At 34.1% G+C, this 23,399-nt stretch overlaps 1 protein-coding gene across 14 annotated transcripts in view; it reads left to right on the top strand.

Annotated features, from left to right (window-relative positions):
- LOC133653453 (IQ motif and SEC7 domain-containing protein 1-like) overlaps positions 1–23,399 on the top strand; it is a 207,631-nt gene that overhangs the window by 158,099 nt on the left and 26,133 nt on the right. For 10 of the 14 annotated variants that reach the window (XR_009826722.1, XM_062052734.1, XM_062052727.1 and 7 more), the window contains 8 exons: positions 4,059–4,225; positions 4,434–4,573; positions 9,414–9,443; positions 10,926–11,051; positions 13,039–13,138; positions 14,699–14,860; positions 17,093–17,269; positions 23,016–23,065. Coding sequence is in view for 13 of the 14 variants with exons in the window: in XM_062052734.1 (XP_061908718.1) it covers positions 4,059–4,225; positions 4,434–4,573; positions 9,414–9,443; positions 10,926–11,051; positions 13,039–13,138; positions 14,699–14,860; positions 17,093–17,269; positions 23,016–23,065 (952 nt within the window). In the remaining variant the exon portion in view is untranslated. The remainder of the gene's footprint in view (positions 1–4,058; positions 4,226–4,433; positions 4,574–9,413; positions 9,444–10,925; positions 11,052–13,038; positions 13,139–14,698; positions 14,861–17,092; positions 17,270–23,015; positions 23,066–23,399) is intronic. The other 4 variants (XM_062052739.1, XM_062052737.1, XM_062052736.1 and 1 more) reach the window with 1 other exon arrangement.

Below are 23,399 nucleotides of genomic sequence, written 5' to 3'. Positions count from 1 at the left end.
CTATGTGTTGTACTATATCATGTACTATGTGTTGTACTATATCATGTACTATGTGGTGTACAATATCATGTACTATGTGTTTTACTACGTCATGTGTCCTGTCATGTAATATATCATGTACTATGTGTTGTACTATATCATGTACTATGTGTTTTACTACATCATGTGGTCTGTCATGTACTACAGCATGTATTCCGTGTTGTACTATAACATGTACCATGTGTTGCACTATGTCACGTAGTATGTGTAGTACTATATCATGTACTATGTGTTGTACTATATCATGTACTATGTGTTGTACACTATCATGTACTATGTGTTTTACTACGTCATGGGTCATTGTATGTACTATATCATGTACTATGTGTTGTACTATATCATGTACTATGTGTTTTACTACGTCATGTGTCCTGTCATGTACTATATCATGTACTATGTGTTGTACTATATCATGTACTATGTGTTGTACTATATCATGTACTATGTGTTGTACAATATCATGTACTATGTGTTTTACTACGTCATGTGTCCTTTTATATACTATATCATGTACTACGTGTTGTACTATATCATGTACTATGTGTTGTACAATATCATGTACTAGGTGTTTTACTACGTCATGTGTCCTGTCATGTAATATATCATGTACTATGTGTTGTACTATATCATGTACTAGGTGTTTTACTACGTCATGTGGTCTGTCATGTACTACAGCATGTATTCCGTGTTGTACTATAACATGTACCATGTGTTGCACTATGTCACGTAGTATGTGTAGTACTATATCATGTACTATGTGTTGTACTATATCATGTACTATGTGTTGTACACTATCATGTACTATGTGTTTTACTACGTCATGTGTCATTTTATGTACTGTATCATGTACTATGTGTTGTACTATATCATGTACTATGTGTTGTACTATATCATGTACTATGTGTTGTACTATATCATGTACTATGTGTTGTACAATATCATGTACTATGTGTTTTACTATGTCATGTGTCCTTTTATGTACTATATCATGTACTATGTGTTGTACTATGTCATGTGTCCTTTTATGTACTATATCATGTACTATGTGTTTTACTATGTCATGTGTCCTTTTATGTACTATATCATGTACTATGTGTTTTACTACGTCATGTGTCCTTTTATGTACTATATCATGTACTATGTGTTGTCCTATATCATGTACTATGTGTTGTACTATATCATGTACTATGTGTTGTACAATATCATGTACTATGTGTTTTACTATGTCATGTGTCCTTTTATGTACTATATCATGTACTATGTGTTGTACTATATCATGTACTATGTGTTGTACTATATAATGTACTATGTGTTGTACAATATCATGTACTATGTGTTTTTACTACGTCATGTGTCCTGTCATGTACTATATCATGTACTATGTGTTGTACTATGTAATGTACTATGTGTTGTACAATATCATGTACTATGTGTTGTACTACGTCATGTGTCCTTTTATGTACTATATCATGTACTATGTGTTGTACTATATAATGTACTATATGTTGTACAATATCATGTTCTATGTGTTTTACTATGTCATGTGTCCTTTTATGTACTATATCATGTACTATGTGTTGTACTATAGCATGTACTATGTGTTGTACTATATAATGTACTATGTGTTGTACAATATCATGTACTATGTGTTTTTACTACGTCATGTGTCCTGTCATGTACTATATCATGTACTATGTGTTGTACTATATAATGTACTATGTGTTGTACAATATCGTGTACTATGTGTTGTACTACGTCATCTGTCCTTTTATGTACTATATCATGTACTATGTGTTGTACTATATAATGTACTATGTGTTGTACAATATCATGTACTATGTGTTGTACTACGTCATGTGTCCTTTTATGTACTATATCATGTACTATGTGTTGTACTACGTCATGTCTCCTTTTATGTACTGTATCATGTACTATGTGTTGTACTATATGATTTACTATGTGTTTTACTACGTCATGTGTCCTGTCATGTACTATATCATGTACTATGTGTTGTACAATATCATGTACTATGTGTTGTACTACGTCATGTGTCCTTTTATGTACTATATCATGTACTATGTGTTGTATTACGTCATGTCTCCTTTTATGTACTATATCATGTACTACGTGTTGTACTATATGATTTATTATGTGTTTTACTACGTCATGTGTCCTGTCATGTACTATATCATGTACTATGTGTTGTACAATATCATGTACTATGTGTTGTACTACGTCATGTGTCCTTTTATGTACTATATCATGTACTATGTGTCATACTATATGATTTACTATGTGTTTTACTACGTCATGTGTCCTGTCATGTACTATATCATGTACTATGTGTTGTACTATATCATGTACTATGTGTTTTACTACGACATGTGGTCTGTCATGTACTACATCATGTATTCCGTGTTGTACTATATCATGTACCATGTGTTGCACTATGTCACGTAGTATGTGTAGTACTATATCATGTACTACGTGTTGTACTATATCATGTACTATGTGTTGTACTATATAATGTAGTATGTGCTGTACTATATCATGTACTATGTGTAGTACTATATCGTGTAGTATGTGTAGTACTGTGTCATGTAGTATGTGTTGTACAGTGTCATGTACCATGTGGTGTACTGTATCATGTACTATGTGGTGTACTGTATCATGTAGTATGTGTAGTACTATATCACGTACTATGTGTTGTACTATATCATGTAGTATGTGTTATACAGTGTCATGTACCATGTGTTGTACTGTATCATGTACTATGTGTTGTACTGTATCATGTAGTATGTGTAGTACTATATCACATACCATGTGTTGTACTATGTCACGTAGTATGTGTAGTACTATGTCACGTAGTATGTGTAATGCTATATCACGCAGTATGTGTTGTACTGCGTCAGGTAGTATGTGTTGTACTATATCATTAACTATTTGTTGTACTATATCATGTACTATGTGTTGTACTATATCATGTACTATGTGTTGTACTGCGTCACGTACTATGTGTTGTACTGCGTCAGGTAGTATGTGTTGTACTATATCATTAACTATTTGTTGTACTATATCATGTACTATGTGTTGTACTATATCATGTACTATGTGTTGTACTGCGTCACGTACTGTGTGTTGTACTATACCATTAACTATGTGTTGTACTATATCATGTACTATGTGTTGTACTATATGACGTAGTATGTGTTGTACTATATGACGTAGTATGTGTTGTACTGTGTCACGTAGTATGTGTTGTAGTATATGACGTAGTATGTGTTTTACTATACCATGTACCATGTGTAGTACTATATGACGTAGTATGTGTTGTACTATATGACGTAGTATGTGTAGTACTATATGACGTAGTATGTGTTGTACTATATGACGTAGTATGTGTAGTACTATATGACGTAGTGTATGTTGTACTATATGACGTAGTATGTGTTGTACTATGTGACGTAGTATGTGTAGTACTATATGACGTAGTATGTGTTGTACTAGATGACGTAGTATGTGTAGTACTATATGACGTAGTATGTGTTGTACTATATGATGTAGTATGTGTAGTACTATATGACGTAGTATGTGTTGTACTAGATGACGTAGTATGTGTAGTACTATATGACGTAGTATGTGTTGTACTATATGACGTAGTATGTGTAGTACTATATGACGTAGTATGTGTTGTACTATATGACGTAGTATGTGTAGTACTATATGACGTAGTATGTGTTGTACTAGATGACGTAGTATGTGTAGTACTATATGACGTAGTATGTGTTGTACTATATGATGTAGTTTGTGTAGTACTATATGACGTAGTATGTGTTGTACTGCGTCACGTAGTATGTGTTGTACTATATGACGTAGTATGTGTAGTACTATATGACGTAGTATGTGTAGTACTATATGACGTAGTATGTGTAGTACTATATGACGTAGTATGTGTAGTACTATATGACGTAGTATGTGTAGTACTATATGACGTAGTATGTGTTGTACTACGTCTGCAGCCAGCGGTACTGCATCTGCAACCCGACAGTGGTGCGTCAGTTCCGTAACCCCGACACCATCTTCATCCTGGCCTTCGCCATCATCCTGCTCAACACCGACATGTACAGTCCCAACGTCAAGCCCGAGAGGAAGATGAAGCTGGAGGACTTCATCAAGAACTTACGAGGTTAGTACTACTTGGACAAGTACTTGACACAAATAGTACTGCATACTGGAGTACTTTTCTTCTCAACCACCAATCAAAGCACAGAGTAGAAGTGAGTACTCCGAAAGTACTCGGTGAATACTTTCACGATTTGTCTCAAGCTCTCGTTTGATTTCAAAGATGACATGATTGCAAGGTGGTCCTGCCTGGTCCCGTGTGTGTGTGGCAGGTGTGGACGACGGGGAAGATATTCCCAGGGAGACTCTGGTTGGAATCTACGAGAGGATCCGGAAGCGGGAGCTGAAGACCAACGAAGACCACGTGTCTCAAGTTCAGAAGGTGGAGAAGCTCATTGTGGGAAAGAAACCCGTAAGTAACATCAATGCTATATATTTAAAGAAACTATCAGTAACATTGTAGTCTATATTTAAAGAAACTATCAGTGACATTGTAGTCTATATTTAAAGAAACTATCAGTAACATTGTTGTCTATATTTAAAGAAACTATCAGTAATATTGTAGTCCATATTTAAAGAAACTATTAGTAACATTGTAGTACATATTTGAATAAACTATCAGTATCATTGTAGTCTATATTTAAATAAACTATCAGTAGCATTGTAGTCTATATTTAAAGAAACTATCAGTAACATTTTAGTCCATATTTAAAGAAACTATCAGTAACATTGTAGTATATTTTTAAATAAACTATCAGTAACATTGTAGTCCATATTTAAAGAAACTATCAATAACATTGTTGTCTATATTTAAAGAAACTATCAGTAACATTGTAGTCAATATTTAAAGAAACAATCAGTGACATTGTAGTCTATATTTAAAGAAACAATCAGTGACATTGTAGCATATATATAAAGAAACTATCAGTAACATTGTAGTATATATTTAAAGAAACTATCAGTAACATTGTAGTCAATATTTAAAGAAACTATCAGTAACATTGTAGTCAATATTTAAAGAAACAATCAGTGACATTGTAGTCTATATTTAAAGAAACAATCAGTGACATTGTAGTATATATATAAAGAAACTATCAGTAACATTGTAGTATATATTTAAACAAACTATCAGTAACATTGTAGTCAATATTTAAAGAAACTATCAGTAACATTTGTAACAAACGCACCCAAGTTCCCCGGGTGTCTTTGCCACTACACATTTAAGGAGTCACGGGTGGGACCTGATATTCAGCTGGGAATGATTAATACATTAAATAGACACAAGACATGTATAACTATCAGCCACAAAACAAACAGGCTTATATTTAATATGCCACAAATTAATCCCGCATAGCAAACAACTCCCCCCCTCCCGTCCATATAACCCGCCAATTTAAATCAAACACCCACACAACACACTCAATCCCACAGCCCAAAGTTCATACAACACATATATTTCCCCAAAGTCCCAAAAGTTACGTACGTGACATGCACGTACGGGCAAGCGATGAAATGTTTGAAAGCCGCAGCAGTGTACTCACGGTACCGAGACTGCGCATCCAACTCAAAGTCCTCCTGGAAAGAGTCTCTGTTCTCCCGGTTCTCCACAGGCCAATGGAAAGCACACCAAAAATGTCAAAAAGGCAGATTATTCCAAGAAGTGGCTCCGTGGCAAAAAACACTGCGTCTGACAGGTGCTCCAGGTGGTTAGTGACGTCACTTTCCGCTTCCGCCCGGTCTGATAGAACCGGATGCCTTTTATATCCCCACATATTATTTACGTACATATTTAATATTAACATCATTATTAAATACGCCTGTAACAGTTTATAATAAGTAAATGGATGACATAATAAGTATATATATATATTTATTTTCCCAGCTGAGCACAAGTTAACTGTGACTGGCAATTTATTATATATATATATATATATATAATGATGGACCCCTATGGCCATTACACATTGTAGTCAATATTTAAAGAAACTATCAGTAACATTGTAGTATATATTTAAAGAAACTATCAGTAACATTGTAGTCAATATTTAAAGAAACTATCAGTAACATTGTAGTATATATTTAAAGAAACTATTAGTAACATTGTAGTCAATATTTAAAGAAACTATCAGTAACATTGTAGTCTATATTTAAAGAAACTATCAGTAACATTGTAGTATATATTTAAAGAAACTATCAGTAACATTGTAGTCCATATTTAAAGAAACTATCACTAACATTGTTGTCTATATTTAAAGAAACTATCAGTAACATTGTAGTCTATATTTAAAGAAACAATCAGTAACATTGTAGTCAATATTTAAATAAACTATCAGTAACATTGTAGTCAATATTTAAAGAAACTATCAGTAACATTGTTGTCAAATATTGTAGTTTAAATATAGACTACAATATTTACTGTAGTCCATATTTAAAGAAACTATCAGTAACATTGTTGTCTATATTTAAAGAAACTATCAGTAACAGTGTAGTCCATATTTAAAGAAACTATCAGTAACATTGTAGTATATCTTTAAAGAAACTATCAGTAACATTGTAGTCTATATTTAAAGAAACAATCAGTAACATTGTAGTCAATATTTAAAGAAACTATCAGTAACATTGTAGTCAAATATTGTAGTTTAAATATAGACTACAATATTTACTGTAGTCCATATTTAAAGAAACTATCAGTAACATTGTAGTCAATATTTAAAGAAACTATCAGTAACATTGTAGTATATATTTAAAGAAACTATCAGTAACATTGTAGTCAATATTTAAAGAAACTATCAGTAACAATGTAGTCTATATTTAAAGAAACTGTCAGTAACATTGTAGTATATATTTAAAGGAACTATCACTAACATTGTTGTCTATATTTAAAGAAACTATCAGTAACATTGTAGTATATATTTAAAGGAACTATCAGTAACATTGTAGTCCATATTTAAAGAAACTATCACTAACATTGTTGTCTATATTTAAAGAAACTATCAGTAACATTGTAGTCTATATTTAAAGAAACAATCAGTAACATTGTAGTCAATATTTAAATAAACTATCAGTAACATTGTAGTCAATATTTAAAGAAACTATCAGTAACATTGTAGTCAAATATTGTAGTTTAAATATAGACTACAATATTTACTGTAGTCCATATTTAAAGAAACTATCAGTAACATTGTTGTCTATATTTAAAGAAACTATCAGTAACAGTGTAGTCCATATTTAAAGAAACTATCAGTAACATTGTAGTATATCTTTAAAGAAACTATCAGTAACATTGTAGTCTATATTTAAAGAAACAATCAGTAACATTGTAGTCAATATTTAAAGAAACTATCAGTAACATTGTAGTCAAATATTGTAGTTTAAATATAGACTACAATATTTACTGTAGTCCATATTTAAAGAAACTATCAGTAACATTGTAGTCAATATTTAAAGAAACTATCAGTAACATTGTAGTATATATTTAAAGAAACTATCAGTAACATTGTAGTCAATATTTAAAGAAACTATCAGTAACAATGTAGTCTATATTTAAAGAAACTGTCAGTAACATTGTAGTATATATTTAAAGGAACTATCAGTAACATTGTAGTCCATATTTAAAGAAACTATCACTAACATTGTTGTCTATATTTAAAGAAACTATCAGTAACATTGTAGTCTATATTTAAAGAAACAATCAGTAACATTGTAGTCAATATATAAATAAACTATCAGTAACATTGTAGTCAATATTTAAAGAAACTATAAGTAACATTGTAGTCAAATATTGTAGTTTAAATATAGACTACAATATTTACTGTAGTCCATATTTAAAGAAACTATCAGTAACATTGTTGTCTATATTTAAAGAAACTATCAGTAACAGTGTAGTCCATATTTAAAGAAACTATCAGTAACATTGTAGTATATATTTAAAGAAACAATCAGTAACATTGTAGTCAATATTGAAATAAACTATCAGTAACATTGTAGTCAATATTTAAAGAAACTATCAGTAACATTGTAGTCAAATATTGTAGTTTAAATATAGACTACAATATTTACTGTAGTCCATATTTAAAGAAACTATCAGTAACATTGTTGTCTATATTTAAAGAAACTATCGGTAACAGTGTAGTCCATATTTAAAGAAACTATCAGTAACATTGTAGTCTATATTTAAAGAAACTATCAGTTACATTGTAGTCTATATTTAAAGAAACAATTAGTGACATTGTAGTCTATATTTAAAGAAACTATCAGTAACATTGTTGTCTATATTTAAAGAAACTGTCAGTAATATTGTAGTCCATATTTAAAGAAACTATTAGTAAAATTGTAGTACATATTTGAATAAACTATCAGTATCATTGTAGTCTATATTCAAAGAAACTATCAGTAACATTTTAGTCCATATTTAAAGAAAGTATCAGTAACATTGTAGTATATATTTAAATAAACTATCAGTAGCATTGTAGTCCATAGTTAAAGAAATTATCAGTATCATTGTAGTCCATATTTAAAGAAACTATCAGTAACATTGTTGTCCATATTTAAATAAACTATCAGTAACATTGTAGTCCATAGTTAAAGAAACTATCAGTAACATTGTAGTCCATATTTAAAGAAACTATCAGTAACATTGGAGTCAATATTTAAAGAAACTATCAGTAGCATTGTAGTCTATATTTAAAGAAACTATCAGTAACTTTGTAGTCCATATTTAAAGAAACTATCAGTAACTTTGTAGTCCATATTTAAAGAAACCGTCAGTAACTTTGTAGTCCGTATTTAAAGAAACTATCAGTAACATTGTAGTTTGTATTTAAATAAACCATAAGTAACATTGTAGTTTGTATTTAAAGCAACCATAAGTAACATTGTAGTTTGTATTTAAAGCAACCATACGTATCATTGTTGGTCCTATTTAAGTGATGACATATTTGATGCAGACTCGGTCAGGTAATCATTTTCCATCATTCACATTAGTCATGTGTGGTCAGGGCAGGTACGTTCCAAGAGGTAACAGATTTACTCCAAAGGTCTTTAAATGTGTTTTTATAGAATTAAATCATATTGTTTGATTCATGTTGTTATGTTCAGTGTGAGGAACTAAAAATGTGTGTTCATGTCCAAAGTGTGAATTATTATGACAAATGTTTGTGTTTTCCAATTTTACTTTCACTTTTTGTTTTGTGCTGCACAACATTGAAGACTTGGGACAGAATTTATGACACAGTTTTATTGTTTCCTTCTAGATCGGATCCCTCCATCACGGCCTGGGATGTGTAAGTCATAACTGTCAAGTCATCAATCACTTATTATGATCAATAAGTCATAACTGTCATGTCATCAATCACTTATTATGATCAATAAGTCATAACTGTCATGTCATCAATCACTTATTATGATCAATAAGTCATAACTGTCAAGTCATCAATCACTTATTATGATCAAAAGTCATAACTGTCATGTCATCAATCACTTACTAGGATCAAAAAGTCATAACTGTCAAGTCATCAATCACTTATTAGGATCAATAAGTCATAACTGTCAAGTCATCAATCACTTATTAGGATCAATAAGTCATAACTGTCATGTCATCAATCACTTATTAGGATCAATAAGTCATAACTGTCATGTCATCAATCACTTATTAGGATCAATAAGTCATAACTGTCATGTCATCAATCACTTATTATGTGATCAATAAGTCATAACTGTCCAGTCATCAATCACTTATTAGGATCAATAAATCATAACTGTCAAGTCATCAATCAGTTATTTGGATCAATAAGTAATAACTGTCAAGTCATCCATCACTTATTAGGATCCATAAGTCATAACTGTCAAGTCATCAATCACTTATTGAGATCAATAAGTCATAACTGTCAAGTCATCAATCACTTATGATCAATACGTCATAACTGTCAAGTCATCAATCACTTATTATGATCAATAAGTCATAACTGTCAAGTCATCAATCACTTATTAGGATCAATAAGTCATAACTGTCAAGTCATCAATCACTTATTAGGATCAATAAGTCATAACTGTCAAGTCATTAATCACTTATTACGTTTAATAAGTCATAACTGTCAAGTCATCAATCACTTATTAGGATCAATAAGTCATAACTGTCAAGTCATCAATCACTTATGATCAATAAGTAATAACTGTCAAGTCATCCATCACTTATTAGGATCCATAAGTCATAACTGTCAAGTCATCAATCACTTATTAGGATCAATAAGTCATAACTGTCAAGTCATCAATCACTTATTAGGATCAATAAGTCATAACTGTCAAGTCATTAATCACTTATTATGATCAATAAGTCATAACTGTCAAGTCATCAATCACTTATTATGTGATCAATAAGTCATAACTGTCAAGTCATCAATCACTTATTATGTGATCAATAAGTCATAACTGTCCAGTCATCAATCACTTATTATGTGATCAATAAGTCATAACTGTCCAGTCATCAATCACTTATTAGGATCAATAAATCATAACTGTCAAGTCATCAATCACTTATTAGGATCAATAAGTCATAACTGTTTAATTTTGAGGAGAAAAATTAATTGATTCCATTTTGCAATAAGATGAAATATTTCCTGCATGCTTTGTGTTGAGTCCCCAAGAAATATGAATTAATATTGCCAGTAAAGTAAGAAAGACAACAAGATGATGTTTCATATTGTTTGTTTGTTTGTTTGTTTCTTTGTTTGTTTGTTTGTTTGTTTGTTTCTTTGTTTGTTTTGAAGGTTCTTTCGCTTCCTCATCGACGTTTGGTTTGTTATTGTCGCCTCTTTGAAGTTCCTGATCCCAACAAACTGCAGAAACTCGGACTTCATCAGCGAGAAATCTTCTTGTTCAACGATCTACTTGTGGTAAATACTCGAGTACTTTTTAAATACTTCTACTTGTGGTAAATACTCCAGTACTTTTTAAATACTTCAACTTGTGGTAAATACTCCAGTACTTTTTAAATACTTCTACTTGTGGTAAATACTCCAGTACTTTTTAAATATTTCTACTTGTGGTAAATACTCAAGTACTTTTTAAATACTTCAACCTGTGCTAAATACTCAGGTACTTTTTAAATACTTCTGCTTGTGGTAAATACTGCAGTACTTTTTAAATACTTCTGCTTGTGGTAAATACTGCAGTACTTTTTAAATACTTCTACTTGTGGTAAATACTCGAGTACTTTTTAAATACTTCTACTTGTGGTAAATACTCAAGTACTTTTTAAATACTTCTACTTGTGGTAAATACTCTACTCAATCCTCTTTCCTGTCTCCCCTTTCCTGTTCTTGTTTCCTCTTTCCTGTTTCCTGTTTCTGGTCTCCTCTTTCCTGTTTCCCCTTTCCTGTCCTTGTTTCCTCATTCCTGTTTTTGTTTCCTGGTTCCTGTTTTTTCTTTCCTGTTTTTGTTTCCTCTTGTCTGTTTCCTGTTTCCTGTGTCCTGTCTCCTCTTTCCCGTTTCCTGTTTGCTGTTTTCTGTTTTCCTGTTTCCTGTTTGCTGTTTAATTGTTTCCTGTTTGCTGTTTTCTGTTTTCTGTTTGCTGTTATCTTGTTTCCTGTTTGCTGTTTTTTTGTTTCCTATTTGCTGCTTTCTTGTTTCCTGTTTCCTGTTGGGTTTTTTTCAATTTCCTGTTTCCTGTTTTCCTGTTTCCTATTTGTTGTGTTCTTGTTTCCTGTTAACTGTTTGCTGTTTCCTGATTTTCCTTTCCTGTTTCCTGTTTCATGTCTCCTCTTTCCTGTTTTCCATGTCATGTCCTTGTTTCCTCTTTCCTGTTCTTGTTTCCTCTTTCCTGTTTTTTCTTTCCTGTTTCCTGCATCTTTTCTCCTCTTTAATGTCTCCTCTTTCCTGTTTCTTGTTTGCTGTTTGCTGTTTTCTTGTTTCCTGTTTGCTGTTTTCCTGTTTCCTGTTTGCTGCTTTCTTGTTTCCTGTTTGCTGTTTTCCTGTCCCCTGTTTGCTGTTATCTTGTTTCCCGTTTGCTGTTTTTTTGTTTCCTATTTGCTGTTTTCTTGTTTCCTGTTTGCTGTTTTCTTGTTTTCTATTTACTGTTTTCCTGTTTTTTGTTTTCTTGTTTCCTGTTTGCTGTTTCCTGTTTTTCCTTTCCTGTTTCCTGTCTCTTGTCTCCTCTTTCCTGTTTCCCATTTCCTGTCCTTGTTTCCTCTTTCCTGTTCTTTTTTACTGTTTCCTGTTTTTTCTTTCCTGTTTCCTGTGTCTTTTTTCCTCTTTGTCTCCTCTTTCCTGTTTCTTGTTTGCTGTTTCCTGTTTGCTGTTTTCTTGTTTCCTGTTTGCTGTTTCCTGTTTTCTGTTTGCTGTTATCTTGTTTCCCGTTTGCTGTTTTTTTGTTTCTTATTTGCTGTTTTCTTGTTTCCTGTTTGCTGTTTTCTTGTTTTCTATTTACTGTTTTCCTGTTTGTTGTTTTCTTGTTTCCTGTTTGCTGTTTCCTGTTTTTCCTTTCCTGTTTCCTGTTTCTTGTCTCCTCTTTCATGTTTCCCTTTTCCTGTCCTTGTTTCCTCTTTCCTGTTCTTGTTTCCTGGTTACTGTTTTTTCTTTCCTGTTCCCTGCGTCTTTTCTCCTCTTTAATGTCTCCTCTTTCCTGTTTCCTGTTTCCGGTTTGCTGTTTTCTGTTTGCTGTTTTCTTGTTTCCTGTTACCTGTTTGCTGTTTTCTTGCTTCCTGTTTTCTGTTTTGTGTTTCCTGTTTTCTTATTTTCTGTTTGCTGTTTTCTTGTTTGCTTTTTCCTGTTTCCTGTTTGCTGTTATCTTGTTTCCTGTTTGCTGTTTTCTTGTTTTCTGTTTGCTGTTTCCTGTTTGCCATGCCACCTGTGCCACCTGAACAATGTCCTCGCTGCTCTCAGGTGACCAAGATCTTCCAGAAGAAGAAGAACTCGGTGACATACAGTTTCCGACAGTCCTTCTCTCTCTACGGGATGCAAGTTCTGTTGTTTGAAAATCAATGTAAGTTTTTTTCTTGTCAGATCTTTTTTTTCAAGTGTTGACTGATGATGTTCATTAGTCTGCAAACTTGATTCAATAATCAATATTTAACTTTAACATATTATTTTAATTTGATACTTGATGAAAAAAATATTTTATTTAATATCTATATAATAAGTTAAAAATTGATGCAATGGTTGTTGATTCAATGTAAAAAAAAAAAAAAAAAAAGTATATATAGTCTTAATTGTTGTTTTTTTATTTCATAACTTATTTAGCAATTGTTGTTTTTTTATTTGATAATTGGTTGTAGATTTAATATATTTTTTTTGTTATTTGTATTAGATTTTTCTGGATAATTGTATTCCATCTAATGTAATAAATAACAATGTTTATTTCAATATTTCAGTCAATAATTGTATTGATCATGTATTGAATATTAGTTTAGTGAGATGATTCAAATGTAATAATACAAAATAAAATCAAAAATGTAAATGTAAATGTAATAAATAAAATGTAATAATAAAAAATAAAATTAAAATAGTAAAAATAGAAAATGTTTCAACCAACAAAATGAGTAGTGTCAAGTCAATCAAGAAGATTCCTTCTGGAATTAATACCAAATAACATTTTATTCATGATATCACTTTTATTTGATGAACAAAATAATTGATTATGCTGATCACACAAAAACATTTAAATGTGTTTCTCTCAAATGGAATAAAACAACTTTCATGATTTTTGGTTGCTCTCTCTCTCTCTCTCTCTCTCTCTCTCTCTCTCTCTCTCTCTCTCTCTCTCTCTCTCTGTCTCTCTCTCTCTCTCTCTCTCTCTAACTGTCTCTCTCTCTCTCTCTCTTACTCTCTCTCTCTAACTCTCTGTCTCTCTCTCTCTTACTCTCTTCCTCTCTCTCTGTCTCTCTCTAACTGTCTCTATCTAACTCTCTATCGCTCCCTCTTTTCTTGTCTCTCTCTCTCTCTAACTAACTCTCTCTCTCTTCTCTCTCTCTCTCTCTCTCTCTCTCTCTCTCTCTCACTCACTCTCTCTCTACCTCTCTCTTTAACTCTGTCTATCTCTCTCTAAATCTCTCTCCCTCTCTAACTCGCTGCATCTCTCTCTCCCTCTCTAATTCTCTCTATCTCTCTCCCTATCTCTCTCTCTCTTCCGAACTCTTGCTCTGTCTCTCTCTCATTCTCTCTCGCTCTCATTCTCTCTCTCTCTATCTGTCTCTCTCTCTCATTCTCTTTATCCCTCTCTCTCTTTCATCCCCCCTTTCTCTCACTCTCTCTCATTCTCTCTTTCTGTCTCTCTCTCATTCTCTCTCGCTCTCTCTTTCTCTCATTCTCTCTCTCTTTCTGTCTCTCTCATTCTCTCTCTCTCTCTCTAACTGTCTCTCTATATATATTTCTCTCTCTCTATCTATCTCTCTCATTCTCTGTCTCTTTCTCTCTCTCTATATATATATTTCTCTCTCTCTGGCTATCTCTCTCTCTCTTCCCGTCTCTCTCTCACTCTCTCTCTTTCTCAACCCCTCTTTCTTTTTCTCTCTCTTCCTCTCTTCCTCTCCCTCTCTCTGTCCAGACTATCCAAATGGAATCCGCCTCACGTCGGCTATTCCAGGAGCAGACATCAAAGTTCTCATCAACTTCAACGCACCAAACCCTCAGGACCGCAAGAAGTTCACAGACGACCTGAGAGAGTCCATTGCTGAGGTCCAAGAAATGGAGAAATACAGAATAGAATGTGAGCTCATGATTTTACGCACACACACACACGCACACACACACACACACACACGCACACACACACACACACTCACACACACACACACACACACACACACACACACACACACGGGAACTACAGTTGACCAGATGGCTACCAGAAGTGGTTGATGATACATTTTCAGGTGTTTATGTATAAGTGCATAATGATAAGTATGTGTAGTAATAATAAATATGTGTGTTTTAATAGTAAGTATGTGTAATAAAAGGTATGTGTAATAATAAGCATGTGTAATAAGTATGTGTAATAATAGTAGGTGTAATAATATTACGTACATGTAATGAAGTATGTGTAATGATAAGTTCATGTAATGTAAATAAATGTGTGTAATAATAAGTATTTGTAATAATAATAAGTATGTGTGTAATAATAAGTACTTGTATAATAATGATAAGTACGCGTGTAATAATAATACGTATGTTAAATAATAATAAATATGTTTGTAATCATGATAAGCACATGTAATAATAAGTATGTGTTTATTACTATTAAGTATGTGTAATAATGAGTATGTGTAATAATAATGAGCATGTGTAATAATGAGTATGTGTATAATAATAATATTAATAAATATGTGTAATAATAGTAGGTACGTGTGTAATAATAATATGTATGTTAAATCATAATAAATATGTTTGTAATAATGATAAGCACATGTAATAATAACTATGTGTTTATTACTAATAAGTATGTGTAATAATAAGTATGTGTAATGATAATAAATATGTGCAATAATAATAAGTACATGTAATGATGATGTGTGTGCAATAATAATAAATACGTTTAATGACTATTAGTACATGTAATAATAAGTATGTGTACAATAATAATAAACATGTGTAGAAATAAGTATATTCTAATATGTATAATAATATTAAGTATGTGTGATAATGAGTATGTGTAATAATAATGAGTATGTGTAAAATAATAATAATACTGATTATGTGTAATAATAATGAGTATGTGTATAATGATAATAATAAATATGTGTAATAATTATAAGTATGTGTAATAATAATGAGTATGTGTATAATAGTAATATTAATGAATATGTGTAATAATAATATGTATATGTAATACTAATGAGTATGTGTATAATAATAACATTAATAAATATGTGTAATAATAATAAGTATGTGTGTATTAATAATACTAATGAGTATGTGTATAATAATAATAAGTATGTGTGTAATAATAATAATAATGAGTATGTGTATAATAATAATATTAATAATAAGTATATGTGTAATAATAATAATAATAATAAGTATGTGTGTAGTAATAATAATAATAATAATAATGAGTATGTGTATAATAATAAGTATGTGTGTAATAATAACAATAATGAGTATGTGTATAATAATAATGATAATAAGTATCTGTGTAATAATAATAATAATAATAATAATAATGAGTATGTGTATAATAATAAGTATGTGTGTAATAATAACAATAATGAATATTTGTATAATAATAATGATAATAAGTATCTGTGTAATAATAATAATAATAATGAGTATGTGTATAATAATAAGTATGTGTGTAATAATAACAATAATGAATATGTGTATAATAATAATGATAATAAGTATGTGTGTAATAATAATAATAATGAGTATGTGTACAATAATAAGTATGTGTGTAATAATAACAATAATAATAATGAGTATGTGTATAATAATAAGTATGTGTGTAATAATAACAGTAATGAGTATGTGTGTAATAATAATAATAAGTATGTGTGTAATAATAATAATAATAATAAATATGTGAATAATAATGAGTATGTGTATAATAATAATAATAATAATGAGTATGTGTATAATAATAATAATAATAATAAGTATGTGTGTAATAATAATGATAATAAGTATCTGTGTAATAATAATAATAATAATAATGAGTATGTGTATAATAATAAGTATGTGTGTAATAATAACAGTAATGAGTATGTGTGTATCAATAATAATAAGTATGTGTGTAATAATAATAATAATAATAAATATGTGAATAATAATGAGTATGTGTATAATAATAATAATAATAATGAGTATGTGTATAATAATAATAATAATAATAAGTATGTGTGTAATAATAATAATAATGAGTATGTGTATAATAATAATAATAATAATGAGTATGTGTATAATAATAATAATAATAATAATAAGTATGTGTGTTGATGGACAGCGGAGCTGGAGAAGCAGAAAGGCGTGGTGAGGCCCAGCATGTCTCAGAGTTCGGGCCTGAAGAAAGAGGCGGGAAACGGCAGCATGAACCGAGCCAGTCTGGACGACTCGTACGCCATGAGCGAGGGTCTGAAGAGGAGCGCGCTCAGCAGCTCCTTACGAGATCTCTCTGAAGCAGGTATGAAATATGAGGGAGGAAATATGCTCCTCTCCTTCTTTTGTCCTAGCAAAATGTTCTGCCGCTGCACCACTCACTCAATATTTACATCTTCATCAACGTTCATCCATCTAGTCCCAGTCGGACTTTAGTCTGGGACACAGACTCATAATAGGACTTTTTCTGAAGTATCCATATTAGTCATCCGTGCCAAGAGCAACACACCATTGACAAGCAAGAGATTAGCATGACAATTCATCATGTACAAAACCCAAAACCAGTGAAGTTGGCACGTTGTGTAAATGGTAAATAAAAAGAGAATACAATGATTTGCAAATCCTTTTCAACTTATATTCAATTGAATAGACTGCAAAGACAAGATATTTAATGTTCCAACTGCTAAACTGTGTTACTTTTTGCAAATATTAGCTCATTTGGAATTTGATGTCTGCAACATGTTTCAAAAAAGCTGGCACGAGTGGCAAAAAAGACTGAGAACGTTGAGGAATGCTCATCAAACACTTATTTGGAACATCCCACAGGTGAACAGGCTCATTGGGAACAGGTGGGTGCCATGATTGGGTGTAAAAGCAGCCTCCATGAAATGCTCAGTCATTCACAAACAAGGATGGGGCGAAGGTCACCACTTTGTCAACAAATGCGTGAGAAAATTGTCCAACAGTTTAATAACAACATTTCTCAACCAGCTATTGCAAGGAATTTTGGGATTTCACCATCTACGGTCTGTAATATCATCAGAAGGTTCAGAGAAACTGGAGAAATCACTGCACGTAAGCGATGATATTACGGACCTTGGATGCCTCAGGCGGTACTGCATCAAAAAGCGACATCAGTGTGTAAAGGATATCACCACATGGGCTCAGGAACACTTCAGAAAACCACTGTCAGTAACTTCAGCTGGTCGCTACATCTGTAAGTGCAAGTTAAAACTCTACCATGCAAAGCCAAAGCCATTTATCAACAACACCCAGAAACGCCACCGGCTTTGCTGGGCCCGAGCTCATCTAAGATGGACTGATGCAAAGTGGAAAAGTGTTCTGTGGTCTGACGAGTACACATTTCAAATTGTTTTTGGAAACTGTGGACGTCGTGAGGAAAAGAACCATCCGGACTGTTCTAGGCGCAAAGTAGGGCTGCAACTAACGATTAAATTGATAATCGATTAATCTGTCGATTATTACTTCGATTAATCGATTAATAATCGGATAAAAGAGACAAACTACATTTCTATCCTTTCCAGTATTTTTTTTTTTTAAAACAGCATAATGGCACCATACTTATTTTGATTATTGTTTCTCAGCTGTTTGTAAATGTTGCAGTTTATAAATAATTATTTAAAAATATATATATATATTTTTTTTTTTTTTAAAGCCTCTGCGCATGCGCATAACATAGATCCAACGAATCGATGACTAAATTAATCGGCAACTATTTTTATAATCGTTTTTAATCGATTTAATCGATTAGTTGTTGCAGCCCTAGCGCAAAGTTAAAAAAACAGCATCTGTGATGGTATGGGGGTGTATTAGTGCCCAAGGCATGGGTAACTTACACATCTGTGAAGGCGCCATGAATGCTGACAGGTACATACAGGTTTTGGAGCAACATATGTTGCCGTCCAAGCAACGTTATTATGGACGCCCCTGCTTATTTCAGCAAGACAATGCCAAGCCACGTGTTACAACAGCATGGCTTCGTAGTAAAAAAGCCTGCCTGTAGTACAGACCTGTACATCAAGCAAGAATGGGGAATAATTCCACCTGAAAAGCTTCAAAAATGTGTCTCCTCAGTTCCCAAACGTTTACTGAGTGTTGTTAAAAGAAAAGGCCATGTAACACAGTGGTAAAAATGCCCCTGTGACAACTTTTTTGCAATGTGTTGCTGCCATTAAATTCTAAGTGAAGATTATTTGCAAAAAAGTAACAAATTAAGTTTCTCAATCTGAACATTAAATATCTTGTCTTTGCAGTCTATTCAATTGAATATAAGTTGAAAAGGATTTGCAAATCATTGTATTCTGTTTTTATTTACCATTTACACAACGTGCCAACTTCACCGGTTTTGGGTGTTGCACATCATCGGCAGCCAAGGAAAACACACTTCAGTGCTCCGTGTTTGTCAACCGCAAGAAGATGAAGAATCATAATAAACATTCCGACTTGTGTTCACTGTGACGTGCTCCTTACAATAAAAACTGTGAAAAAGATCATATTTCGCCAGCTGGCTCCTCCCCCTCTGAAGACTTTTACATACGACACGGACGGCTTTAGTATTAGCATTAGCATTAGTATTAAATAGCGTGAACACAAACTAGCAATGTGAGGCGATCCTTCATCGGCTTGTGTCCCGGTAGTGCCTTCCCCTCCGCCGTAATATAAGTTTGCTCTGGCATCTTTTTCCAAAAAACTCCTGTCTTATCACAATTAAGACTTGCTGGTCTCATTAACCCCTTTGGCAAAGTCGTCCTTTTTTTTATTAACAATGCTTACAATGCGCCTACTCCTTGCAAATAGTTTTATGAATTTCTAAGTCCACAGCAAATCCCTCCTTCTTTGCAGGCGGCTTTGCCGACTTTTTGAGTAACAAAATAGACAAAACTCGGCAAGAAAAGAAGCACACGCTGAGAGACGAGTTGTTAGTTTTCTTCTCTCTCATAAATTTGCGGACAGGAAGTTCATGTTTTGTTTTGCCAAATAAGTTCAGGTTCTTACATCTTCATATTTTGCTCATGAACAAACGTGCACGGATGCTGGTCGTTGGCGGCCATGTTGTGTCAATATGACGTCGTTTTCCACCAGGACCGAGGCGATGAAGAGCGACTAAAGTCTTCCATCTTTCCAGAAATTTGAGTTCAGTCCTGACAGAGCTTCTTCTTTTTCTTCACGGGGTTCATTTATTTTCCTTTTCCTGCCATACTTCCATCATTCATGTGAATTCTTCTTCTTCGTCGTACACATCAGGTACTTCCTGTTTATGTGTAATTACTCCACATCCCATGTGTAATATGACCCCCCCCCCCCCTCCCCGGCCCCTCCCCCTCGCCCCCACCTGTCACTGTCGCTAGGCAGCTTTGATAGCTGCGACTCTATTGGCCACTTCAAATAGTTCATCTTCTTCACTGAGCTTTTACTTTGAAATCCTGCCCTGAGTGAGGAAGTGAGTTTTCAACTGGTGGCTGTTTCTCAGTACAACTAATTAACAAGTAGGTTAGTAGTGATGATACTCAGGCTTGCATGCCATATCAAACACCAGCAGCGATACTGTGTCCCCTGCGTGTGTCTGTCGCTGTAAGAAAAAATGTCAAAGGATTATTTTTTTCGCCTTCTTCCTGTTTACGATCTTTTTGTGCAGATAGTTCTTCAATACCTAAAATCATATCTGCTGAGGGTGTCCGATCTGATATCAAATATAGCTCGCGTATCATGAAAAAACACGTATGAGATTATATGTCGAATGTGTGATATCATGTGCGATACAAACGGTCCTGCAACGAGTTTACTTGTGTGTGATATCATGTGCGATACAAGCGGCCCTGCAACGAGTTTACTTGTGTGTGATATCATGTGCGACACAAGCAGTCCTGCAACGAGTTTACTTGTGTGTGATATTATGTGCGACACAAGCAGTCCTGCGGCGTGTTTACTTGTGTGTGATATCATGTGAGGTACAAGCAGTCCTGCAGTGTGTTTACTTGTGAGTGATATCATGTGCGATAGAAGCAGTCCTGTACAGTGTTTACTTGTGTGTAGTATCATGTGCGATACAAGCAGTCCTGCAGATTGTTTACTTGCTTGTGATATCATGTGTGATACAAGTAGTCCTGCGGCCTGTTTACTTGTGTGTGATATCATGTGCAATACAAGCAGTACTGTGGACTGTTTACTTGTGTGTGATATCATGTGCGATACAAGCAGTCCTGCAGCGTGTTAACTTTTGTGATGTCATGTGCGATACAAGCAGTCCTGCTGAATATTTACTTGTGTGTGATATCATTTGCGATACAAGCAGTCCTGCAGATTGTTTACTTTTGTGTGATATCTGCGATACAAGCAGTTCTCCAGATTGTTTACTTGTGTGTGATATAAGCAGTCCTGCAGATTGTTTACTTGTGTGTGATATCATGTGCGATACAAGTAGTCCTCCGGCCTGTTTACTTGTGTGTGATATCATTTGGGATAGAAGCAGTCCTGCACAGTGTTTACTTGTGTGTGGAATAATGTGGGATACAAGCAGTCCTGCAGATTGTTTACTTAAGTGTGATATTATGTGCGATACAAGCAGTTCTGCGGCGTGTTTACTTGTGTGTGATATCATGTGTGATACAAGCAGTCCTGCGGCCTGTTTACTTGTGTGTGATATCATGTGCGATACAAGCAGTCCTGCAGCATGTTTACTTGTGTGTGATATCATGTGCGATACAAGCAGTCCTGCAGCGTGTTAACTTTTGTGATGCCATGTGCGATACAAGCAGTCCTGCGGAATATTTACTTGTGTGTGATATCATGTGCGATACAAGCAGTCCTGCAGCGTGTTTACTTGTGTGTGATATCATGTGCAATAGAACCGGTCCTGCAGATTGTTTACTTCTGTGTGATATCTGCGATACAAGCAGTTCTCCAGATTGTTTACTTGTGTGGGATATAAGCAGTCCTGCAGCTTGTTTACTTGTGTGTGATATCACGTGCAATACAAGTAGTCCTTCGGCCTGTTTACTTGTGTGTGATATAATTTGAGATAGAAGCAGTCCTGCACAGTGTTTACTTGTGTGTGGAATCATGTGGGATACAAGCAGTCCTGCAGATTGTTTACTTAAGTGTGATATTATGTGCGATACAAGCAGTCCTGTGGCGTGTTTACTTGTGTGTGATATCATGTGCGATGCAAGCAGTCCTGCAGCGTGTTTACTTGTGTGTGATATCATGTGCGATAGAAGCAGTCCTGCAGCGTGTTAACTTTTGTGATATCTTGTGGGATACAAGCAGTCCTGCGGAATATTTACTTGTGTGTGTTATCATGTGCGATACAAGCAGTCCTGAAGCGTGTTTACTTGTGTGTGCGATATCATGTGCGATACAAGCAGCCAGTCAACATCTAAATGTCCTTCAATTAACACACAATTGCGTCTATTTAATACAAGTCATTTATGAAAGGTAAATGCGTTAGGCTAGGGTAGTTAATTATAGTTGTATGTTACTTACACGTACAAAGTCGCCAAGGCAGAGTAGAGAGTATCCAGTAAGGAACGTGTCCGCATCCTTCAACTTAAGAAATAAAGAAATGACCACTTCACTTCGACTTGAAGACAGCATAAGTCCGTTCAACTTACTGCGGCACGAGCTTAATTTGATGAATTATTGTGGCCAATTAATGAACTTACCACTCCGATTCAACTTAAAGACAGCATATGTCCATTCCAGACGTTAATAATAAATAGATTCGGTTTTTCATAGCTACCCTTGTTCTGTTTGACTCATTCCACTCGAGCAAACCTTTTTTTGGATAATGCTGATATCGTATCGGGCCAATATCGGTATCGATCGATACACCCGGTGTTGCGTGCGACGTATCGGGACACCCCTAATATCTGACTGGCAGGTCCAAAGTTGTGAGTCTAGCATCCAGTAGACAGACGGACACAGTGTCACGTGACGCAATGCATTGTGGGCCAAGAAATGAAGGCTAGCGTAGAAGAGGTGTTGACAAACAGGTAAAGGTGTGTCTCTAACGTGTTGCATGTCTCGGCCAGGCAGGCGGGGGCGTCGCAGCAGTGCAGGATCACTAGACAGCAATATGGAAGTAAGTTGGAAGCTGCTGGTCTCCAAACTACTCTTCATGTTTTCTTCTCTTCACCTGCGATGCTTCTTGACCTGCTTGCCTCACTCTAGTCTGCATGCCTCTGACCCCGCCCCCTTCTCCCCCGCCCCTCCCCCCCCCCCGAGTCATGTGACCACGAGAGCATGACTGGACCACTCCTTCCTGGTGTGTCTCTGTCCCTCATTCACCTCATGTCCACCACACCTTCCGGGGGTAGGGAAGAGGCGGAGTTTGGGCATTGAAAGGGGGGGGGGTGGGGGGCGGAGCATGAGCGAGGTCAGGGGAAGGGAGTGGAAGCTTTGACCTTTGACCTGCC

The sequence above is a fragment of the Entelurus aequoreus genome, linkage group LG07 (genome assembly GCF_033978785.1).
Source record: "Entelurus aequoreus isolate RoL-2023_Sb linkage group LG07, RoL_Eaeq_v1.1, whole genome shotgun sequence".
Lineage (NCBI taxonomy): Eukaryota > Metazoa > Chordata > Actinopteri > Syngnathiformes > Syngnathidae > Entelurus > Entelurus aequoreus.
The sequence above is the reverse complement of the archived record's forward strand: the minus strand, read 5'-3'. Positions and strand labels throughout refer to the sequence as shown.